The sequence below is a fragment of the Saccopteryx bilineata genome, chromosome 2 (assembly GCF_036850765.1).
Source record: "Saccopteryx bilineata isolate mSacBil1 chromosome 2, mSacBil1_pri_phased_curated, whole genome shotgun sequence".
Lineage (NCBI taxonomy): Eukaryota > Metazoa > Chordata > Mammalia > Chiroptera > Emballonuridae > Saccopteryx > Saccopteryx bilineata.
The window spans coordinates 173,168,979-173,187,492 of NC_089491.1; the positions used below are offsets into that span (position 1 = coordinate 173,168,979).

The 18,514-nt window shown below is 50.3% G+C and overlaps 1 protein-coding gene and 1 non-coding gene across 4 annotated transcripts; both read left to right on the top strand.

Annotated features, from left to right (window-relative positions):
* Nucleotides 1-46: 46 nt before the first annotated feature.
* Nucleotides 47-18,250, top strand: SPRYD3 (SPRY domain containing 3). Of its 3 annotated transcripts, XM_066258628.1 has the most exons (12): nt 47-151; nt 1,561-1,707; nt 2,858-2,933; nt 3,416-3,540; nt 3,854-3,989; nt 4,793-4,978; nt 13,966-14,115; nt 15,114-15,171; nt 15,775-15,894; nt 15,981-16,144; nt 17,819-17,978; nt 18,102-18,250. In XM_066258628.1, exons 1-12 carry the CDS (start codon nt 75-77, stop codon nt 18,248-18,250), a joined length of 1,548 nt encoding a protein of 515 aa, XP_066114725.1. In that variant the 5' UTR covers nt 47-74. The 3 variants fall into 3 exon arrangements, with proteins under 3 accessions (XP_066114725.1, XP_066114726.1, XP_066114727.1); XM_066258629.1 differs by lacking the exon at nt 13,966-14,115; XM_066258630.1 differs by lacking the exons at nt 17,819-17,978; nt 18,102-18,250 and adding an exon at nt 16,481-17,814.
* On the top strand, nt 14,276-14,382 carry LOC136327849 (U6 spliceosomal RNA). Its single transcript, XR_010729910.1, has one exon. It is a non-coding gene; the product is annotated as a U6 spliceosomal RNA (small nuclear RNA).
* Nucleotides 18,251-18,514: the final 264 nt, after the last annotated feature.

Consider the following 18,514-nt stretch of genomic DNA (forward strand, 5'->3'; position numbering starts at 1 on the left):
TCCTGGGCTGTTTCGGATTGGCCTAAATAATATAAGGCGGGCCTTGGGGGAGCGTAGGAAGGGTGGGGACCCGGATGTGTGTGGTGGCGGTGGCCGAAGAGCTCGAGTGCGAGCTGAGAGGCCTATGGATGAGGAGGACGCGGCGGCCCCGGTAGGCGGGGATCGGGGGCGGGGTCCCAGAGATCTCGGGTCTCCCCAGAGCCTGAGGCGGGAGGCGGGGGTCTTGGGCGAGGGCTCCGAGGTCCTGGGCGGAGCTTTGCACTCCGGTCTCGAGGCTTGCTGGGTCTGGACCTTTGACCGGGTGCGGGGCTTGGGAAGACTGGGCGTAGTCACACTGATAGGCCGGTGGCGTTGCCCTCGGGTCTCATCTGAGTGACTAGGCCGTGCCCGGGGTGGAGGCGGGGACTGGTGCGGCAGCCACTCGCCGGTGTCATGGCTGTGAGGTCTGGGCAAGCAGATGCCCCTAGGTCTGGGGTGCCAGTGCCCTGGCCGAGTGCCTGGGAGGGCAGTCCTACTGCTGCCCCGCAGGTGCCTACCCTTCTGGGCCACTTGGTGGCTTGTAGCTATTGCAAAAAAGTCTAAATAGGCGCCTTGGGATTGAATTCAGCCCATCCAACGCTGACTAAGCACCTACTGTGTGCAAAGCACTGTCAGGTCTTGATGGACCCTGTCCCAAGGTTTGGGGGATAGGAAGAGAAAAGTATCTTACCTTTTTCTCACTGTCAGCTCCCAGGAAACATTCATTCATTCATTCATTCATTCATTCATGTTAGCACCATTGGTGAATCAAATATCCAGACCGTCCTACTCCTCTCCATCTTCACTGCTGCCATCTTAGAAAATGTCATCTGTCATCTGTTGTGACAACCTCATAATTGTTAGCCACTCTCGCTCCTTTTATGATCGGTTCTCCTACCAACAGCCTGAATGATCTTTAAGACCTAACAAACCTTAAGTTCTTATCATTTCTTTGCTTGAAACCCTCTACAGTTTTCCCAGGACACTTGGAATAATATATAAACTGCTCATTATGGTCTGTAGGACCTTGATCTAGCCTCTGCCTTCTCATCCTGGTTTTGTATTCTCTCTCCTTTTCCCTATATGTCAGCCACCCTGGCCTTTCTATTTCTTTACCATGCTAACCAGGACCTGTGTCCTGGCTGTGCCTTGTGCCTGGAATGCTCCTTCTTGGACTTGTCACGTGCCTTGTTCCTCCTCATCTCAACTCAGATGTCACCTCAGAGAGGCCTTCTTTAGATAGTGTTCACCCCATGTTCTTTATCACCTCACACTGCTTTGTCCTCCACTGTCTAACAGTTATGCCTGTTATGCCTCCTTACACTAGAATGGAAGCCTTACAAGAACAGGAATCCCATGCATGTTGTTCACAGCATGTCCTTAGCACCCGGAACAGTAAAGGTTGAATGAATGGGTGAGGATGGAGATTGTTGAGGTCAGTTTGGGAAACTGGTTTCAAGTCCTTACAACATTCCAAGTAAAACCAGCTGAGATTCTTTGCTACGGACCCTGCTTCCTCAATCCCCTTCTCCCCAACCATAGGTTTGTTCTCATGAACAAGATGGATGACCTCAATCTGCACTACCGGTTTCTGAATTGGCGCCGGAGGATCCGGGAGATTAGGGAGGTCCGGGCTTTTCGGTATCAGGAGAGGTTCAAGCACATTCTTGTAGATGGAGACACTTTGAGGTAAGTTTAGGGGAGTTTTTTCCACATTTTCCTTTGTATGCCAGATCTTAGAGATGAAAAAGGGCCTCTTTTTTAGAGGTTGAGGACTGTTAACACCAGTGTTTTTCATCCACCAATCTGCCAGAAATTTCGAGCCACTCTGCAAAAGAGTTAACCACCCTTTTGATGTTCTGTATAGGTTATAGACCCAGTGATTACAGACAACCGCAGACTGGCAGTTGAAAACCGCTGGTCCACACTACAGTGGGAGGGGAATGCTGTTGACTGTGGAGTCCTTTCATAGTGGCGCAGTGTGTGTTACTTCCCCCTGCACTCCCTTCTCCTCGTGTCTCTGGGTCACTGTCCTGGCTACATTGGAAGCAATCATGTAAGAAATAGAAGGTGGCTGGGGGTCTCAGGAGTTGCCCAAGTACCTGTTGAGAGGATTCCAGTGGATCTTTGGGGTGTCAGTGTCTCCTTTTCTCCCAGCATCTAAAGGGTTGCCTTAGGTGAAGAATGGCCATTTCAAAGGCAGTGGATTTCCTGTTTGGGGAAGGACAGTTATGTAGTGTATCCTGTTCACCACCTTACAACCCTTTGGATTATGTTTGTGTTTCTTTTCTCCCTCTGTTCTGGCTTGAACCCCTTCCCTGACTCCTTCCGAGCCTAACTCTTTCACAAAATTGTCACTGAAGGGACAGAGTAAGTAGTGCTATTTGGCTTGGAAACAAGAAAGCTGAGGAGTGGAGACTGAATAACTGTCTTTCAGTCTACGGAGGGCTTTGTTACAGAGGATAGAGACCAGCTGTTCTCCAGCTCCACTGAGGACAGAGCCAGAGGAAAAGGGCCAAAGCTGCAGCATGAGGGATTGAGGTTAGACAGGGTTGTGAGACCCCCAAATAGTCACCTAAGGGAGGCTCTGCTTTCTTTTCCTTCTGGAAATGAAGAAACCAAGTTTGTGTTGGTCTGGTGTGGGTTGGACCCTGTTTGAAGGCAGCGGGAGGAGTGGGTGACCTCAAGTATCTTGTGGTATCTGTGCAGATGTCCTGAAATGTGTTCTAATGGATTTTCCTCTGTGCTGGCCTTCGCAGGGTGGAGGTTGGCGATGAGGCCCTTCCCCCAGCTCCTAGGCTAGACTACTAATGGGACTTCCCACTCATTCCTCCTTTAGTTACCATGGAAACTCCGGTGAAGTTGGCTGCTATGTGGCTTCTCGACCCCTGACTAAAGACAGCAATTATTTTGAGGTGGGCAGAGCAGGGTGTGAGATCATTAAGCTCCAAGGACCTCTTTTACTAGATTCATGATCTGGGCCTTTTATTTTTCCATCAGGGCTGTCCAGTTGTCTGGGAAAAGGGCACAGGATAGTATGGTGCCTAATCTGAGAGATAGGAGTCCGGTCATGTTGTCCCTTCTGCTCTCCTGCCCCTCATCTAAGTAGACTTTGGCCCATATCCTGGACTTTGACCCATGTCCTTTGCCATCCCCTAACCCAACCCCAGCATCTACTTCATCTCCTATCCATTAATTGGAAATTATTTTCTAAGTAATCACAGTAAAGCAGGCCCACCCTCTCAGATCTCCCTCTGAGTGCCCTATCCTTTTCTCTGATTCCCATGTCTGTTGTCTCTTTGAGCCTCAGCCTGCTTTGATGTCTAACTCCCCTTTCCCACACCCCCAGCAGTTCCCATTTCCCGTCTGTACTAACTGTGCCATGCTTTCCCTCCAGGTGTCTATCGTGGACAGCGGTGTCCGAGGCACCATTGCTGTGGGGCTGGTCCCTCAGTACTACAGTTTGGATCACCAGCCTGGCTGGTTGCCTGACTCTGTAGCCTACCATGCTGATGATGGCAAGTGAGTTGCCTCCTGTGGAACCTGACCCCCTTCCTATGGATTCAAGAATCTTAAAAACAAAGGACTACTTCAGAGTGGCTTTTGCCATTCCTTCACTAATCTTGGGGTGTTTTCATAGACTTCTCTGATCAGGACAGGACAATCCACCATGGAGGTTTGCAGACTTAGAGGGAAGGGTGGAACTCATGCTAGGACATAGGTAGATGCTATCATAGAATGACTGTGAGCCGCAAGATGAGGTCTCAGCTACTGGTACTGGGGAGAACTTCGGAGGCTTGGCTCGGGTCCTTTGTCTGTGCTACTCTGTCCACAGGCTGTACAATGGCCGAGCCAAGGGTCGCCAGTTTGGGTCAAAGTGCAACTCTGGGGACCGGATTGGCTGCGGTATTGAGCCTGTGTCCTTTGAGGTACAGACTGCTCAGATCTTCTTTACCAAAAATGGGAAGCGGGTAAGTGAAAAATCCCAAGTTGGGTTTTGAGTGGTTTGAAGCTATTTAAGAATTTGTGGGAATGATAAGAAAGACTCTCCTGGCTGGGGCTTGCCCAGGGACCCAGAGGGATCAGGTCCCATCTCCTTCAGTCCAGCCTCAGGTTCTCCCCTTCATGTAGGAGAAGACGCTTTCCTGCCCAGGGGAAGCTGGGACATCAGCAGGTGGAAGATGCAGGGGCAGTGTAGGGTGAGCAGAAATGGAAGGGGACAGCATTGTGTGATTTGGGGGAGGGTTTCAAGCAGGAACAAACAGGTTATGGCCTGGTTGCATAAGCTGGAGTCCTCTTTGGATTTTTGACTTGAATACTTTCAAGGATATTTTCTTTCTGTGTTTTATTTTCCTTGTTTCATTTCTTCCCTTTCCTCTTCAGAGAGAGACTAGTAATTGTGAGGAGATGGCATAGAGCACACAGCAGAGAGCCACCCAGCTCGATCTCCCACCCTGGGAAAAGGGCTTTCTCCGGCCTTGGCTGAGAGGCCCCACTGCCACAGCCCCAGGCCTGACACTCTCCCGCTTCAGTGCACACTCACGCTCACCCGAAGTGTTTGGTAGCAGGTTGAGAGACTTGTGTTTGCTTTCTAGCTCTGTGGATACCCTGCTCGGCCAGGAGCAGGCTTTAAAATTTTATCTGTATCTCTATTTTTCTGTCTGTGAGTGTATGTGATAATTTTTTTTGCATCATCTCAAAAGTATCTTGTGAGAATTAGGTGAGCTATGGAAAAGTGAGCCAGATGGCAGCTCCCTCCCTTCCCGCACTGCAGGTGGGCTCCACTATCATGCCCATGTCCCCAGATGGGCTGTTCCCAGCAGTGGGCATGCACTCCCTGGGTGAGGAGGTACGGCTGCACCTCAACGCTGAGCTGGGCCGTGAGGACGACAGTGTCATGATGGTGGACAGTTATGAGGATGAATGGGGCCGGCTGCATGATGTCAGAGTCTGTGGAACTGTAAGTAAAGGGCAGTAGAGGTAAGGCGGGAGAGCTGGGCAGGATTCCTGGGGGGCCACATAAGCATGTCTGATTTGCTTAGAATTGGGGATGAGATCAGTGTCTTTTTTAGGGTTTGGGGAAATGGGAATTTTGGCAGGGTACCTGGGTCTCGACAGGATTCTTTGATGTTTTCTTAGTGCTGCTTTGCTTGCTTCCCTTCCCTTTCATTTGAGAGCTTTACTTTCAGAACAAGTAGTAGTTCTTTGCCTTCTTTGGTTCCTTTAGCACCTGGTGCCCTCTGCTGTCCTGCACACCTGCCTTTGAGAGACTGAGGCTGATCGGGAGGCAGGGGGCCTGGATCCCCCTTTGGACTTGATTTCAGTTTGGCTGACCCAGCCTTTCTGTTCACTGTGGAGCAGGTGTGGTCACAAGTCCCACTCATGTGAAAGGTTTTTTGAGATAGTTTTTGAGTAAGTGTTGATGTCAGTTTCTTCTGTCTTTCTCCTACATTTTATAGAGGATAGAATAGAGGCACATTAAGGTCATTGAGCCTGACCAGGCAGTGGCACAATGGATAGAGCGTCGGACTGGGATGCGGAGGACCCAGGTTCGAGACCCCGAGGTCACCAGCTTGAGCGCGGGCTCATCTGGTTTGAGCTAAAGCTCACCGACTTGAGCCCAAGGTCACTGTCTCGAGCAAGGGGTTACTCGGTCTGCTGAAGGCCCACGGTCAAGGCACATATGAGAAAGCAATCAATGAACAACTAAGGTGTTGCAATGTGCAACGAAAAACTAATGATTGATGCTTCTCATCTCTCCGTTCCTGTCTCTGTTAAAAAAAAAAAAAAAAAAAAAAAGGTCAGTGAGAATCCTTGACCTTCCAAAGCTTGCTTTTTTATACATCTTCTTGTCATACCTGCTTTAGTCTTTCCCTGACTTTTAAATTTCCTTGGGAAGTGTATGGACCTTGAGAAAGGAAAATTCTTCCTATCTACCCTGCACTTCATGCTGGATTGGGAGTGGATGGATGCTGAGTCAGGGGTCTGGGCCCTGACCTCTAGTGGGCTGCTCAGGCCTCCCACTTTTTTTTTTTTTTTTTTTTTTCCTGAAGCTGGAAACGGGGAGGCAGTCAGACAGACTCCCGCATGCACCCGACTGGGATCCACCCGGCACGCCCACCAGGGGGCAATGCTCTGCCCATCCGGGGCATCGCTCTGTCACGACCAGAGCCACTCTAGTGCCTGAGGCAGAGGCCAAGGAGCCATCTCCAGCGCCTGGGCCATCTTTTTGCTCCAATGGAGCCTCGGCTGCAGGAGGGGAAGAGAGAGACAGAGAGGAAGGGGGGGGGGTGGAGAAGCAGATGGGTGCTTCTCCTGTGTGCCCTGGCCAGGAATCGAACCTGGGACTCCTGCACGCCAGGCCGACACTCTACCACTGAGCCAACTGGCCAGGGCCAGGCCTCCCACTTTCAATTGTCCCTCTGCTGCCCTATTACTCCCAGCCCAACCTTTTCTCCACCCTTTGGCCTTTTCACCTCAACCCAGACTGTTTTCAGCTCAGCCTTTGATAGCAAAACAGAAGTTGTGGGGCGTCGGGTGGGAGTGGATTATGAGGAAGGCTCCCCTCTCCCCCTTCTGAAGTTCAAGGTGAGTCATACTCAAGGAGAATGGCAGAAAGTGTGCTGTCCTGCTTCTAACACTCTGCACACCCACTGACACAGGTTGCAAGGACTGCAGTGGCTCTGAGCCAGGAGGTCTCACATGCCCACTCCTTGACCCGTGTTTCTTCCCTTTCTTTTCCCCTTCCACCATCATTTTGACAACATCTACAGAGTTGAACTTGGGATTGAGCCAGGGCAGTGTTCCCGCTCTTGTCCCTGACCTCTCCTCAAGAGTGTTTCCCTGGCATTCTTTCCCTGTCTGGACCTGTCCCCAGCTCCTCCCAGGCAGTTTTCTCTAATTGATGCGAAATCCTGTTGACATTTATAAATAGTACTTGTTCCTCTCTGCCCTCCCCCCAGTGCCCTCAGGCCATGTGTTGAAGAATGTTATTTTTTAGACAAAGGCTGTTGAGTTTGAATCTCCTCTCAGACCTTCACTGCAGCTATGACAGCTGTCAGGGGCACTCTACTCCCTGAGCACGTGCTCCTCGGGGGCAGATGGGCATGCACCTCCTGAGGGACGTGTACCTCTGTCGTAGTCTTGCCAACTACACCATTTTCAAATGAGGGTGACTTACGCAATTTCTTCCATCCCTTTGGCCCAAAACTGCTACTTGTATCCTGACCTCCCTTTTGTGATCATGCACTGAGTTTCTGATCCAGCAATCAGAGTTATATCAGCGTGGAGGAGCCAAGAAGCCATTTGGACTGTGCCTGTGCCTCCTAGTTCCCTGTCCAGCACAGCTGTTTCTCTTCCTTTCTGTTTTTGTTTTTGTTTTTGTTTTTGTTTTCCCATTGATCTCTGCGGGGAGCCCTTACCTGGGACCTAAGACCTTTGCTGTGTTGAAGCCTATTTCTTCTTCCCTGGGTGATATTCCCAAGAGATCAACATTTACCAGAAAAGTTTGAGAAAGACTTTGGTGCCATCCAGTCCAGGGTTTCACTGTGGGCATTTTAGGTGAGACAGTTCATTGCTGGGCAAAATGCTTAGCATCCTTGCTTTAGATGCCTCGCGCTGGTATCATCTCCCATAGTCATTGTGACAGCCACATATTCTCAAATATCATTTTATGCTGTTGATGAAAAAACAGTGCCAGAGAAGTGAAGAGACTTGGTCAGAGGACAAAAAGTAAATTGTTGGCCCTGGCTGGGTATCTCGGTTGGTTAGCAGTGGTAGTCAACCTGGTCCCTACTGCCCGTGGGCATTCCAGCTTTCATGGTGGGTGGTAGCGGAGCAACCAAAGTATAAATAAAAAGATAGATTTAACTATAGTAAGTTTTATAAAGATTTATTCTGCCACGCCTGACCAGGCGGTGGCGCAGTGGATAGAGCGTCGGACTAGGATGCAGAGGACCCAGGTTTGAGACCCCGAGGTCGCCAGCTTGAGCGCCGGCTCATCTGGTTTGAGCAAAAAGCCCATCAGCTTGAACCCAAGGTCACTTCCAGCAGGGGGTTACTCGATCTGCTGAAGGCCCGCAGTCAAGGCACATGTGAGAGAGCAATCAATGAACAACTAAGGTGTTGCAAAGCGCAATGAAAAACTAATGATTGATGCTTCTCATTGCTCTCCGTTCCTGTCTGTCTATTCTTCTCTCTGACTCTCTGTCTCGAAAAAAAAAAAAAAAAGGCCCTGGCCGGTTGGCTCAGTGGTAGAGCGTCGGCCTGGCGTGCAGGAGTCCCGGGTTCAATTCTCTGCCAGGGCACACAGGAGAAGCGCCCATCTGCTTCTCCACCCCTCCCCCTCTCCTTCCTCTCTGTCTCTCTCTTCCCCTCCCGCAGCTGAGGCTCCATTGGAGAAAAGATGGCCCGGGTGCTGGGGATGGCTCTGTGGCCTCTGCCTCAGGTGCTAGAATGGCTCTGGATGCAACAGAGTGACACCCCAGAGGGGCAGAACATTGCCCCCTGGTGGGCATGCCGGGTGGATCCCGGTCGGGCGCATGCGGGAGTCTGTCTGACTGCCTCTCCATTTCCAGCTTCAGAAAAATGAAGAAAAAAAAGATTAAAAAAAATTTTTTTTTATTTATTCATTTTAGAGAGGAGAGGGAAAGACAGAGAGAGAGAGAAGAGAGACAGAGAGAGATGAGGGAGGAGCTAGAAGCATCAACTCCCATATGTGCCTTGACCAGGCAAGCCCAGGGTTTCGAACCGGCAACCTCAGCATTTCCAGGTGGACGCTTTATCCACTGCGCCACCACAGGTCAGGCAAAAAAAAAAAAAAAGATTTATTCTGCCAAACTTAGCGAAAATTCGACATAAAGTACTTGGTAAGTAATTATTATTATATGCTTTAACTTTCTGTAACTCTGCTTTATAAATTTTATAAAGTAGAGTTATTTCCCTACTTTATAAATCACCATGACTGTGGAACTGGTGGGCGGTTAGAAAATTTTACTACTAACAGAGATACAAAAGTGGGCGGTAGGTATAAAAAGGTTGACTACCCCTGAGTTAGAGCGTTGTCCCAAAGCACAGAGGTTGCTGGTTCATCACCAGTCAGGGCACATACAGGAGCCCATTAATGTTCCTGTTTCTCTCTCTCTTTCCTTTCTAAAATGAATTTAAAAAACAAAACAAACAAGGGAATTAGTATTAAAACTAAGCCCAGATATTTACTCTTTGACCCCTCCCCACTGCCTTTTTGCTGTCGAATATGTGCTGTTACGTTCTGTCCAGGCCAGTTGATGAATCTGGAGTTTCCGGGCTTCAGTTCTCACTTCCTTGGGATTCTCCTTTCTAGTTTCTAAGCCAAGGATAAGCTAGGTGAGCTTATTTGGCTGCCTTGGCATTCTTTTTTACTCCCAGCTCTTTTTCTCCATTTTGCAGTCTCAATCATCCTTTCTTCTCCCTTCTCACTGGTTCTTTCTGTAAAGAAGAGCAAATTCAATTCCTGACCCTTTTATCTCTCCAACATTCATTATGAAAATTTTCAAACATACAAAAAGTTGAAAAAATACTACAGTGAACACTCATATACCTAAGACCTAGATTCAACAGTTGTTAATTTTTAGTCATCTTTGCTTAATCCGAGTATCTATATGTAGTCAGACCTGGCTTTGTTTTGAGTGAAATCCTTCCCTTGATTCCTGTGGCCTTAGTATCCCCTCCTAAAGAGTTCCCCTCCCCATACTCTGAGGGTGTTGAAGTATTGCTACTGTGTTGCTTAGGGATGGGGTGTTACCCCATATCTCATCCCTGCCCCCAGGCTTTTAAAGTGAGCTAGGGAGTGGAGGGTGGGGGGCAGCTGGTAAAGCTGGAGGGTTGGACTCATTCTGTCTTTGTTTCCTGTTCAGAGCTCCTCTGACAGCTCCTTAGTGATGGGGCAACAGCTTTGGTACACAAAGAGGAGTGAATTAAGCCTCACCTCCCAAGGGTCCTTCATGGACCCAACCCAGGAGGAAACCATGTTGGGACCTGAACTAGCTGGTGGGGAGCATGTTCTTGGTTCCTATTTCAGTTGCTTCTAGGCCCTTCGGGCACTGAGTCGTCATTTGCTCCTGTCAAAATGGATTAGGTTCTGTGCTGGCAGGAGAAGGAGAGCGAGTATGAGCAGGAGAGTAGAGGCTGAGAAGGTGCTGCTGGGACAAGGAGAGGGTGGGGTACAGTAAGCTCTCTGCACTTTGGTCTGCAGCCTCTCCTCTGTGGCATTGAGTCTGCCTGTTTGGCCTCTCGAGGCTTTGGTTGTATTTAGAGGGACACATGAGAGGCATGGAGGCTTGAGACCCCCAAGGAAAGTGTTCTTCCTACCCCCACCAAAGATGTTGAGGAACATTCCTGTGGATTGGGCATTGTTTGAAGAGAAACATTGGGAGGGCAGTTTGGTCATTTAGGGTAGAGTCATGTGGGAAGTGGTCATCTGTCCTGGGGAAACAGTGCTTAGCTCTGGGAGCCCAAGAGCCCATTCTAGTTGGATGTAGTTTCCTCGTTTGTGATTGGCATTTTCAGTCAGTTGTAGCTTTGGGGTGACTGTTAATGTTTAGGGAGCACCAGTTTGTTGACATGTTTCAGTATAACCCATTTCTGATTTAGGGAAAGGCAAAAAACGTGTGTTGATCATGTACTGGGTCTCAGGTTCCATGCTAAGCACTTGACACTCACTTCATTTTAACTTCTCACCTGATTTTGGAGATGCAGATATTAGTATCCTGTCTTTACTGAAGAAATTGAAGCCTATGGAAGTGTATCCTGACTTTACTGAAGAAATTGAAGCCTATGGAAGTGAAAGTCACACCTGACAAGGCACTGGTGCAGTGAATAGGGTGTCAGACTGGGATGCAGAGGACCCATGTGTGAGCTCTGAGGTTGAGCATGGGCTTATCTGGCTTGAGTGCGGGTTCGTTGGCTCGAGCCTAAAGGTCACTGGCTTGAAGCCCAAAGTCGCTGGCTTGAGCCCAAGGTCACTGGCTTGAGCAAGGGTTCACTCTGTCTGCTGTAGCTCCCAGTCAAGGTCCATATGAGAAAGCAATCAATGAACAACTGAGGAGCCACAATGAAGACTTGATGCTTCTTATCTCTCTCCCTTCCTGCCTGTCCCTCTCTGTCCCTCTCTCTGTGTCACAAAAAAAAAGTGAAAGTCACTTGCTTAAGATTAGTGACTAGTAAGTAATAGGAGTTAGGATATGAACTGAAGTCTGTTTGATTCCCTTTCAAACTAAGAGGCATCTGAGGCACAGATTAAGGGACCAACTTCAAGCTTCTAGCAACTAAGACTAGGGACTAAACCTCACATCTCTAGGTTCCCAATAGCCCTAGACTAAGGAGGGGAGGAGTAGACTCAAGCAAGGATCTGTTAAGGAGGCCAAACTTCCCCTCACTCTGTCCCTCTAAGTGCTCTGAGAAGGCTCTGGAAGGTTTGCGGGGACTTTGCCCAGGAGCAGGAGGGTGGATCCAAGAGGACCAGATGAATTGGGGTGGCTCCCATCCTGAGAGATGGGTGGTTCCTCTCAAAGTGGGTAAATTGTGCAGGGATCTCATCTTCCAGGCCAGCAGCAGTCTGTTTGAACTGCTCTGTGGAGTGGGCTGGGTTTTAGAGTTCCATGTCAGTGTGTTTCATTTCCCAGGCTGTTAGCTTAAAGAAGCATCCCTGCCCTATTCACAGACAGCACTGCAGGGCCGCCCTTCTGGGGGTGGGGGGTGGGGGAGGTAGAGGAAATGGCTGGGCGGGTTTTTCCCAGGGAACAGGGTCTGGATCTGTTGTCTCTTGGCTCTGGAAGTGGAGAACACTGTTTCCTATGCTGAGCCCAACTGGATAGAGTGGGTCTAGAGCAGCTGTGGGGTCCCCCACCCAGTTCTGGAATGTTGGATGGAAAGGGTGGGTTGGGGGCTGCTCAGACTTGGTGGGGTGGAAGCTCGTTAGCATACATCAAGCTGCATCCCTTCAGACTTATGGGGAGAGATGCAGAGGAGGAACCCAGACCAAGCCGAGAACATGCAGAAGACCAGAAACAGAATTCAAACAGTGTGGGTCTCAGTCAGTATCCAGAAATTGAGAAGGCGATGTACGGTGCACCTCCCTGATGGGACGAAGCAGTGTGACATATGGAGAAGACTGGATTAGGAATGTTGAAAGAAAAGAGTCACCGAAACCCAAGATGTGTAAGACCCTGGCTTTAGAAATGAGAGGAGTCTGTCTGGGTGTGAATTTAGGTGATCTCCTGTATATCTCTGGCTTTTACTCTGACCACACCCCCACCCCACCCCCAACCTCTGCCTCCTGTTCTCTTTGGAGAGGTAAAGCGGGTGGACTTGAGGTGGCAGACTTTTGGGAGTCCCGAGCTGAGAAGGAGACCAAGTCTGTTTATTTCCTCTGTGAAGTGGGTGGTAAGGATGCAGTCCTGCCTCTGCTTAAGACAGAGGCTTCCACACAGGTGTGGGTGAGCATAATTCCTTTCTTGTTCAGGCAGTAGTAGCTCTTTGAGGGGTGAGAGGTCAGCATCCGAAGGTTTGCCATGGATGAATGAACGAGGTCCCTAGGGAGTGTGTATTCTTCAGGGCTGGAAGGGTGGGAAGGTTGAAGAAAGTGTTAAGAGGCAGTTTGGCTAATTAAAAAGGGATTAAGGAGCCTGATTAAGGCAGTGGCGCAGTGGGTAGAGCATCAGACTGGGAAGCAGAAGACCCAGGTTCTAGACCCCGAGGTCACCAGCTTAAGCACGGGCTCATCTGGTTTGAGCAAAGCTCACCAGCTTGGACCCAAGCTCGCTGGCTCGAGCAAGGGGTTACTCTGTCTGCTGAAGGCCCACGGTCAAGGCACATATGAAAAAGCAATCAATGAATAACTAAGGTGTCACAATGCACAACGAAAAACTAATGATTGATGCTTCTCATCTCTCTGTTCTTGTCTGTCTGTCCCTGTCTATCCCTCTCTCTGACTCTCTCTCTATGTAAAAAAATAAAATAAAATAAAAAGGGATTAAGGAATCCCAAGTGATGCTGAAGATAGGGGGAAAAAAAGGGATGAGGTTGAGTCAGGCCCATTATTACTATGACAACTGATAAATAAATCCACCCAGATTGGGGGTTGCCACCCCATCATGCCCAGGCAGGACCACTTGAAGAGCCCCAAGAGCCCATCATTCATCTCCCCTCTCCACACTCCACACATCTGCTCCCGCTTGAAAGAGCCACGAGGGGGTGGGTGGGAAACCTGCCTTCCTAGCTTTGCTCTGCCTGTTCCTCTCCCTCACATTAAATGAAGGAGTAGAGCTGGCTCCTCTTGTCACCTTCCTGACCCCAGCTGTGAACAACTCTGTTCAAAGCCAAGTAAAACAAAAATCTTGAGAAATTATTTCAGTTCCATCTCAGACAGAATTGGCTTCTGAACTCGTCTCCCCTCCCTCAAACACCTGGAGTTGGCACCAAATCTGTCCTCAGTAGGCCCCCTAAGAAAGTGGTTGGGTTTCCTCTGAGCCAAGTCTTCTTCGGACATTTTGTTCAGGGGCCCTGGGTGAATGTTTCTCAGCAGGGTTATTCAGGGCAGTGGTGATGTAGCCTGGAGACCCCTATTGTGGTTCCCAGCGCTCAGCCGTCTGGATTGCTGTGCTGCTCTCCTTGTTTCTCCCAGAGCAAGGAGAGGCTCTGTGGCTCAGCTCTGTAGGCAGGTGGGTACAGCATTCTGCAAGGGGCTTGGCCCTTTTGCTCATGCTGCCATTTTCACTATCCCAACCTCATCCTTGTTCTCTCATGTCTGCTTCGAACGTTGAGGCCCACGTTGTATCTCTAGGATCCTTCACCTTTCAGCCACGGTTTTTTGTCAGATACAGGAAACTGGTCCCCAGACCGCCTGGGGACCAGGCTTCCAGGGTGGGTGTCAGCCTGCCTCTTTCCCCCATTCCCGCTCTTCCCCCACAGCTGCTGGAGTACTTGGGCAAGGGCAAGAGCATCGTTGATGTAGGGCTGGCCCAGGCCCGGCACCCACTGAGCACTCGTAGCCACTACTTCGAGGTGGAGATCGTAGACCCTGGAGAAAAATGCTACATCGCTTTGGGGCTGGCCCGGAAGGTGTGCACTAGGGCTGCTTTTTGCTTGTGGAGCTGATTAGCTCGGGGGCTACTGGGATGGGTCTAAGAGCTCCTGGGAAATTTGGGGGCCAGGCTGCAGAGGGAGGGTCCTAACCTGAGACTGAACACAGTGTGTATCTGCTGTGGAAAGGTACAGACCCGTGCTCGCTTCGGCAGCACATATACTAAAATTGGAACGATACAGAGAAGATTAGCATGGCCCCTGCGCAAGGATAACACGCAAATTCGTGAAGCGTTCCATATTTTTTTGGAAACAGCCCAAGTGTCCATCAGTGGACGAGTGGATTAAAAAGCTTTGGTGCATATATACTATGGAATACTACTCAGCCATAAGAAATGATGACATCGGATCATTTACAATAACATGGATGGACCTTGACAACATTATACGGAGTGAAATAAGTAAATCAGAAAAAAAAACCCTAAGATGAATCCATACATAGAAGGGACATAAAAATGAGACTCAGAGACATGAACAAGAATGTGATGGCAACAGGGGCGGGAGGTTGGGGGAGGGAGGAGGGGGTGAAGGAGAGGGGTTAGGGGAGGGGAGGGGCACAAAGAAAACCAGATAGAAGGTGACAGAAGACCTTTGGGGGAGGGGTATACAGCACAATCAAATGTCAAAATAATCTAGAGATATTTTCTCTCAACATATGTACCCTGATTTATCAATGTCACTGCATTAAATTTAATTAAAAAAAAAAAAAAAAAAAGGTACAGACCCCAAGTGACCTAGACCTGGAAGTGTGTTGTGACTGTGCCATACATACTGAGCCTGGCCAGGAAAACCAAGAACCTTTTCACCTTTCCTGCTTCCCCCGCAACTTCAAGTGCCTCAAGGGGGTGAGGCTACAGGGGTGGTGAGCAGCCATCTGGGTTGTAGCCAATTCTGGAAGACTGAAGGTTCAGGTGCTACTCCGTCCTGTCCACTTCTGTGTGTTGTACCCTAAATTTTCTTTTTTCTTCTTTGTACAGGATTATCCCAAGAACAGGCACCCTGGCTGGAGCAGAGGGTCTGTGGCTTATCATGCAGGTGAGCAGGGGCTGCCCTGGGGAAGCTAGGGTTGTGGGGATGTAGAGACATAGGGACATCCATTTCTGACCCCTCACAAGTAGCCTCTCCTCCAGCATCTGGCTGGAGAGACTTTCCCCTGCTGTCATTTGCTTTCCTTCTAAAACCACTTTCTCCTCATCTGTGTTTTTCCTACAAGCCCTACAAGCCAGGGGAGCAGAGCAGGGTAGGGGATCTGGGCCCAAACGGAACATTACAGGCCTCTGAGTTGGCTCCCTTTGCACCCTTCCTGCAGATTCTGCATTTTCTCTTTTTGATCAGCTTCATTTCCTTTGGGGCTTTCTTTAGAAAGGACAAGCCGTGAGTTACTGGTCCCACCTCTCCCTCTAATCCCTGTTGCTCTCCCCTCTCTGACCATCCAACCAGCTCCCTGAGGAATTTCTCACTTAGCACCTGGAGTAGACCCACATTGTCTCTCTCTTTTTTAATCTGGTGCCCTCTTCCAGCTTCTGTCTCCTCCCTTCCTTCCTGCCAGAGAGGGAGGTGGGGAAACATCAGCTTCAAGTAGAGGCCGCTGTTGGCTCGTCCTTCACTGTTCACTGTGCGTTCTCTCCCCTCCAACAGATGATGGGAAGATCTTCCATGGCAGTGGTGTGGGGGACCCTTTTGGGCCACGCTGTTATAAAGGGGACATAATGGGCTGTGGAATCATGTTCCCTCGGGACTACATTCTAGACAGTGAGGGTGAGTGGGGTGGCAGTGGCCAACCAGGTTGGTAGGGCAGAGGGTTGGGGCAGTACCACAGGAGCTCAGTTTTCCTGGCCTTCTAGGTGACAGTGATGACAGTTGTGACACAGTGATTCTGTCCCCGACTGCCCGAGCTGTCCGGAATGTCATGTACCTGCACCAAGAAGGGGAAGAGGAGGAGGAGGAAGAGGAAGAAGAAGAAGATGGGGAAGAGATAGAGCAGGAGCATGAGGGCAAGAAGGTGGTGGTAAGTGTGGAAGGTTTGGGGTTGGACTAGGGTTCTTGGGCCTGGGCAAGGAATGGTATTAGTGGGAATAAAAAGTGGAGCCAGAGTAGGGGAGAGGGGAAGGCCTGGCGCTGCTGTGGGCCTTTTCCTGTTTTGAGATATTGGGAGGGTTGGGTTGGGGGAGACTGGATTCCAGCCCTAGGATGCCCTCTTGTGGTCACTTCTTGCCATCACCCCAAGTCTCTCCATAAGTGATGCTGGGATTTGGAAGGGACTGGGGTCAGGCCTGTGTAGCTCTCTTATCCTCAGAGAAGCCAGAGGTGCCCACTACACTCTTCCCTCCACCTCCACCCTCAGGTATTTTTTACTCGGAATGGCAAGATCATTGGGAAGAAGGATGCTGTTGTACCCTCTGGGGGCTTCTTTCCCACCATCGGAATGCTGAGCTGTGGGGAGAAAGTCAAAGTGGACCTGCACCCCTTGAGTGGCTAGGGACCTGTCCTGTACTCTGGCCCCTTCTTCCTCTCCTGCTCCTTTATAGGACCAGATACCCAGTTGCTGAATTCCTTGAGGATTTGTTTACCTCGCAGACCCAAAGGGTGTTTAGTCATTCTGCCCCTGTACCAGATCAGGCCCCTGCCAAGCCCTTCTGTGCTGTGTTTCTGTCCTGGTGCCACCCGTCATCAGTCCCTTGGCCCTAGTCCCTGGTTGGACAGGAGCACACACAAAGAATAGTGTGAAATCAGCAGGTCCCATTTGCTTTGGCCAGTGGGCTCCACACCCCCTTTCCCCATTGGCCCACATGAGTAGAGAAGAGTGAGGATCAGCTCAGCTGCTGTTTGGGCCTGAGGCTTTGCAGAGAGGGTGGAGTAGAGCTAACCCCTCCCCTACTTACCACAGTATTTCTCCTTATATTTTCTTTTGTTCCCTGTCATCATGTGAACGGGTTGCTGCTGTTATCCCCCCTTGCTGGGCTGGGGGGGCTTTCTTGGGCCCTCTCTTCTTCCACTGACTGCTATCCCAAGAAGACAGCTCTGTGATCTCTGTTCTTTCTCCTGAGAGCCAGCTTTCTCACTCCCCACCTGTTCAGGCACTGGAGTTCCACAGAGAATCTGAGTCCCTGGCTCTCCCAGCCAGACACATATCAGTGGGTACCCATTACTTGTTAATGGCATGAGAGAGGGGCTGTCAGTTGGGGGTAAGAGCCTGAGGCCTTTGTTCCTCTCTTCCTTGCCATCCTTGGTGTACCAGTGGCACCCTCATGCCTAGTTTCCTGGGATCAGGCTGAGACCTCGAGTATGTCTCTCCATGGTAGAGAGGACAAGACCCCGAAGCTCTCACTGCATGTCCCAGAGGACAGCTGGGCCCCATTTCCCTTCCTGCCCCTGCTTGCTGCCTGTGCCAGTTGTTCGTTTTGTTTCAGTGTTCAATTCCAGCACTTACATATCTCTTACCCCCCTTGACCTCTAGCCCCCTCCCCTTACAGTGACTTCTCCTGAGAGGAAGTGGGAGCAAGAGCTGTTGGCCTTGGTTTGCACAGGATGGTCAGGGCTTTGGGGAAGTGGGGTAACTGCTGTGCTGCTAGGGTGTCCCCTTGGGCCCTCCCTTTCAGGCCCTGCACTATGATGTATGAAGTGTATGTACAGACAGAGATGTTTATGCAGCCAATAAAGATGGAGTTTCCATATTTATCAGCATAGCCAGGACGTGGGAGTCCTTTCCAGTACATACGGCTGGAGGTGGGGGCAGCCAAGGGCAGCTTGCCCACCAGGACATGTGGACCAATGTGAGGCCAAAGATGGGGACTGCGTATGTTCCATGACCTGCCTTGGAAGATGGGATGCCCTCTGCGCAGGTACAGCCATGAAACACATGAGGCTTTGCCCTTATTGTGAACTCCAAATTCAAGTAAACGTTATAGAAGTTCTTTATTATTAGACAAAAATAGACTCTTTCCCCCCTTTTCATATGATTTCAGTCTTATCTCTGCTCAGCGGGGAAGGCAGCCGAGGGAGTACAATGCTCCCCACACCTCTCCCCTCTCGCTGCCTGCTGGGATCGCCACTGGGTGGAGCTGGCTCCTCTCCAGGGCTGACATGCAGGTGGGGCTGTCCTGATCCCCTCTAGAGCTCAACTGCTGACGCCTCCTCACCCTTCACATGCCCATCTCTGCCATCTGCTCACATGCAAGGTCATCTTCTGGGCCCGTCCACTTAGCTTAGCAGGCTGGGGGCTGGGAAGGAGAGCAGTGTCCCAGGCTGATGCCCATGCCCTATTCCTAATGTCGAGGGCTGGCTTCCTGGGTCTCCTGGGTCCAGGCCAGGGGAAGTAAGAGCTGTGGGTTGCTGGGAGGGACACAGTGTTGATGTGGGCTCAGCTTGTGCCTTTCCT

Excerpts from the sequence above, each read along its gene's own strand:
- SPRYD3 (XM_066258628.1), top strand. The coding sequence starts at position 75 with ATGTGTGTGGTGGCGGTGGCCGAAGAGCTCGAGTGCGAGCTGAGAGGC. Across the intron at positions 2,934-3,415 it reads AAGACAGCAATTATTTTGAG|GTGTCTATCGTGGACAGCGG; the intron begins GTGGGCAGAGCA and ends CTTTCCCTCCAG. Across the intron at positions 16,145-17,818 it reads ATGAGGGCAAGAAGGTGGTG|CATAGCCAGGACGTGGGAGT; the intron begins GTAAGTGTGGAA and ends CATATTTATCAG.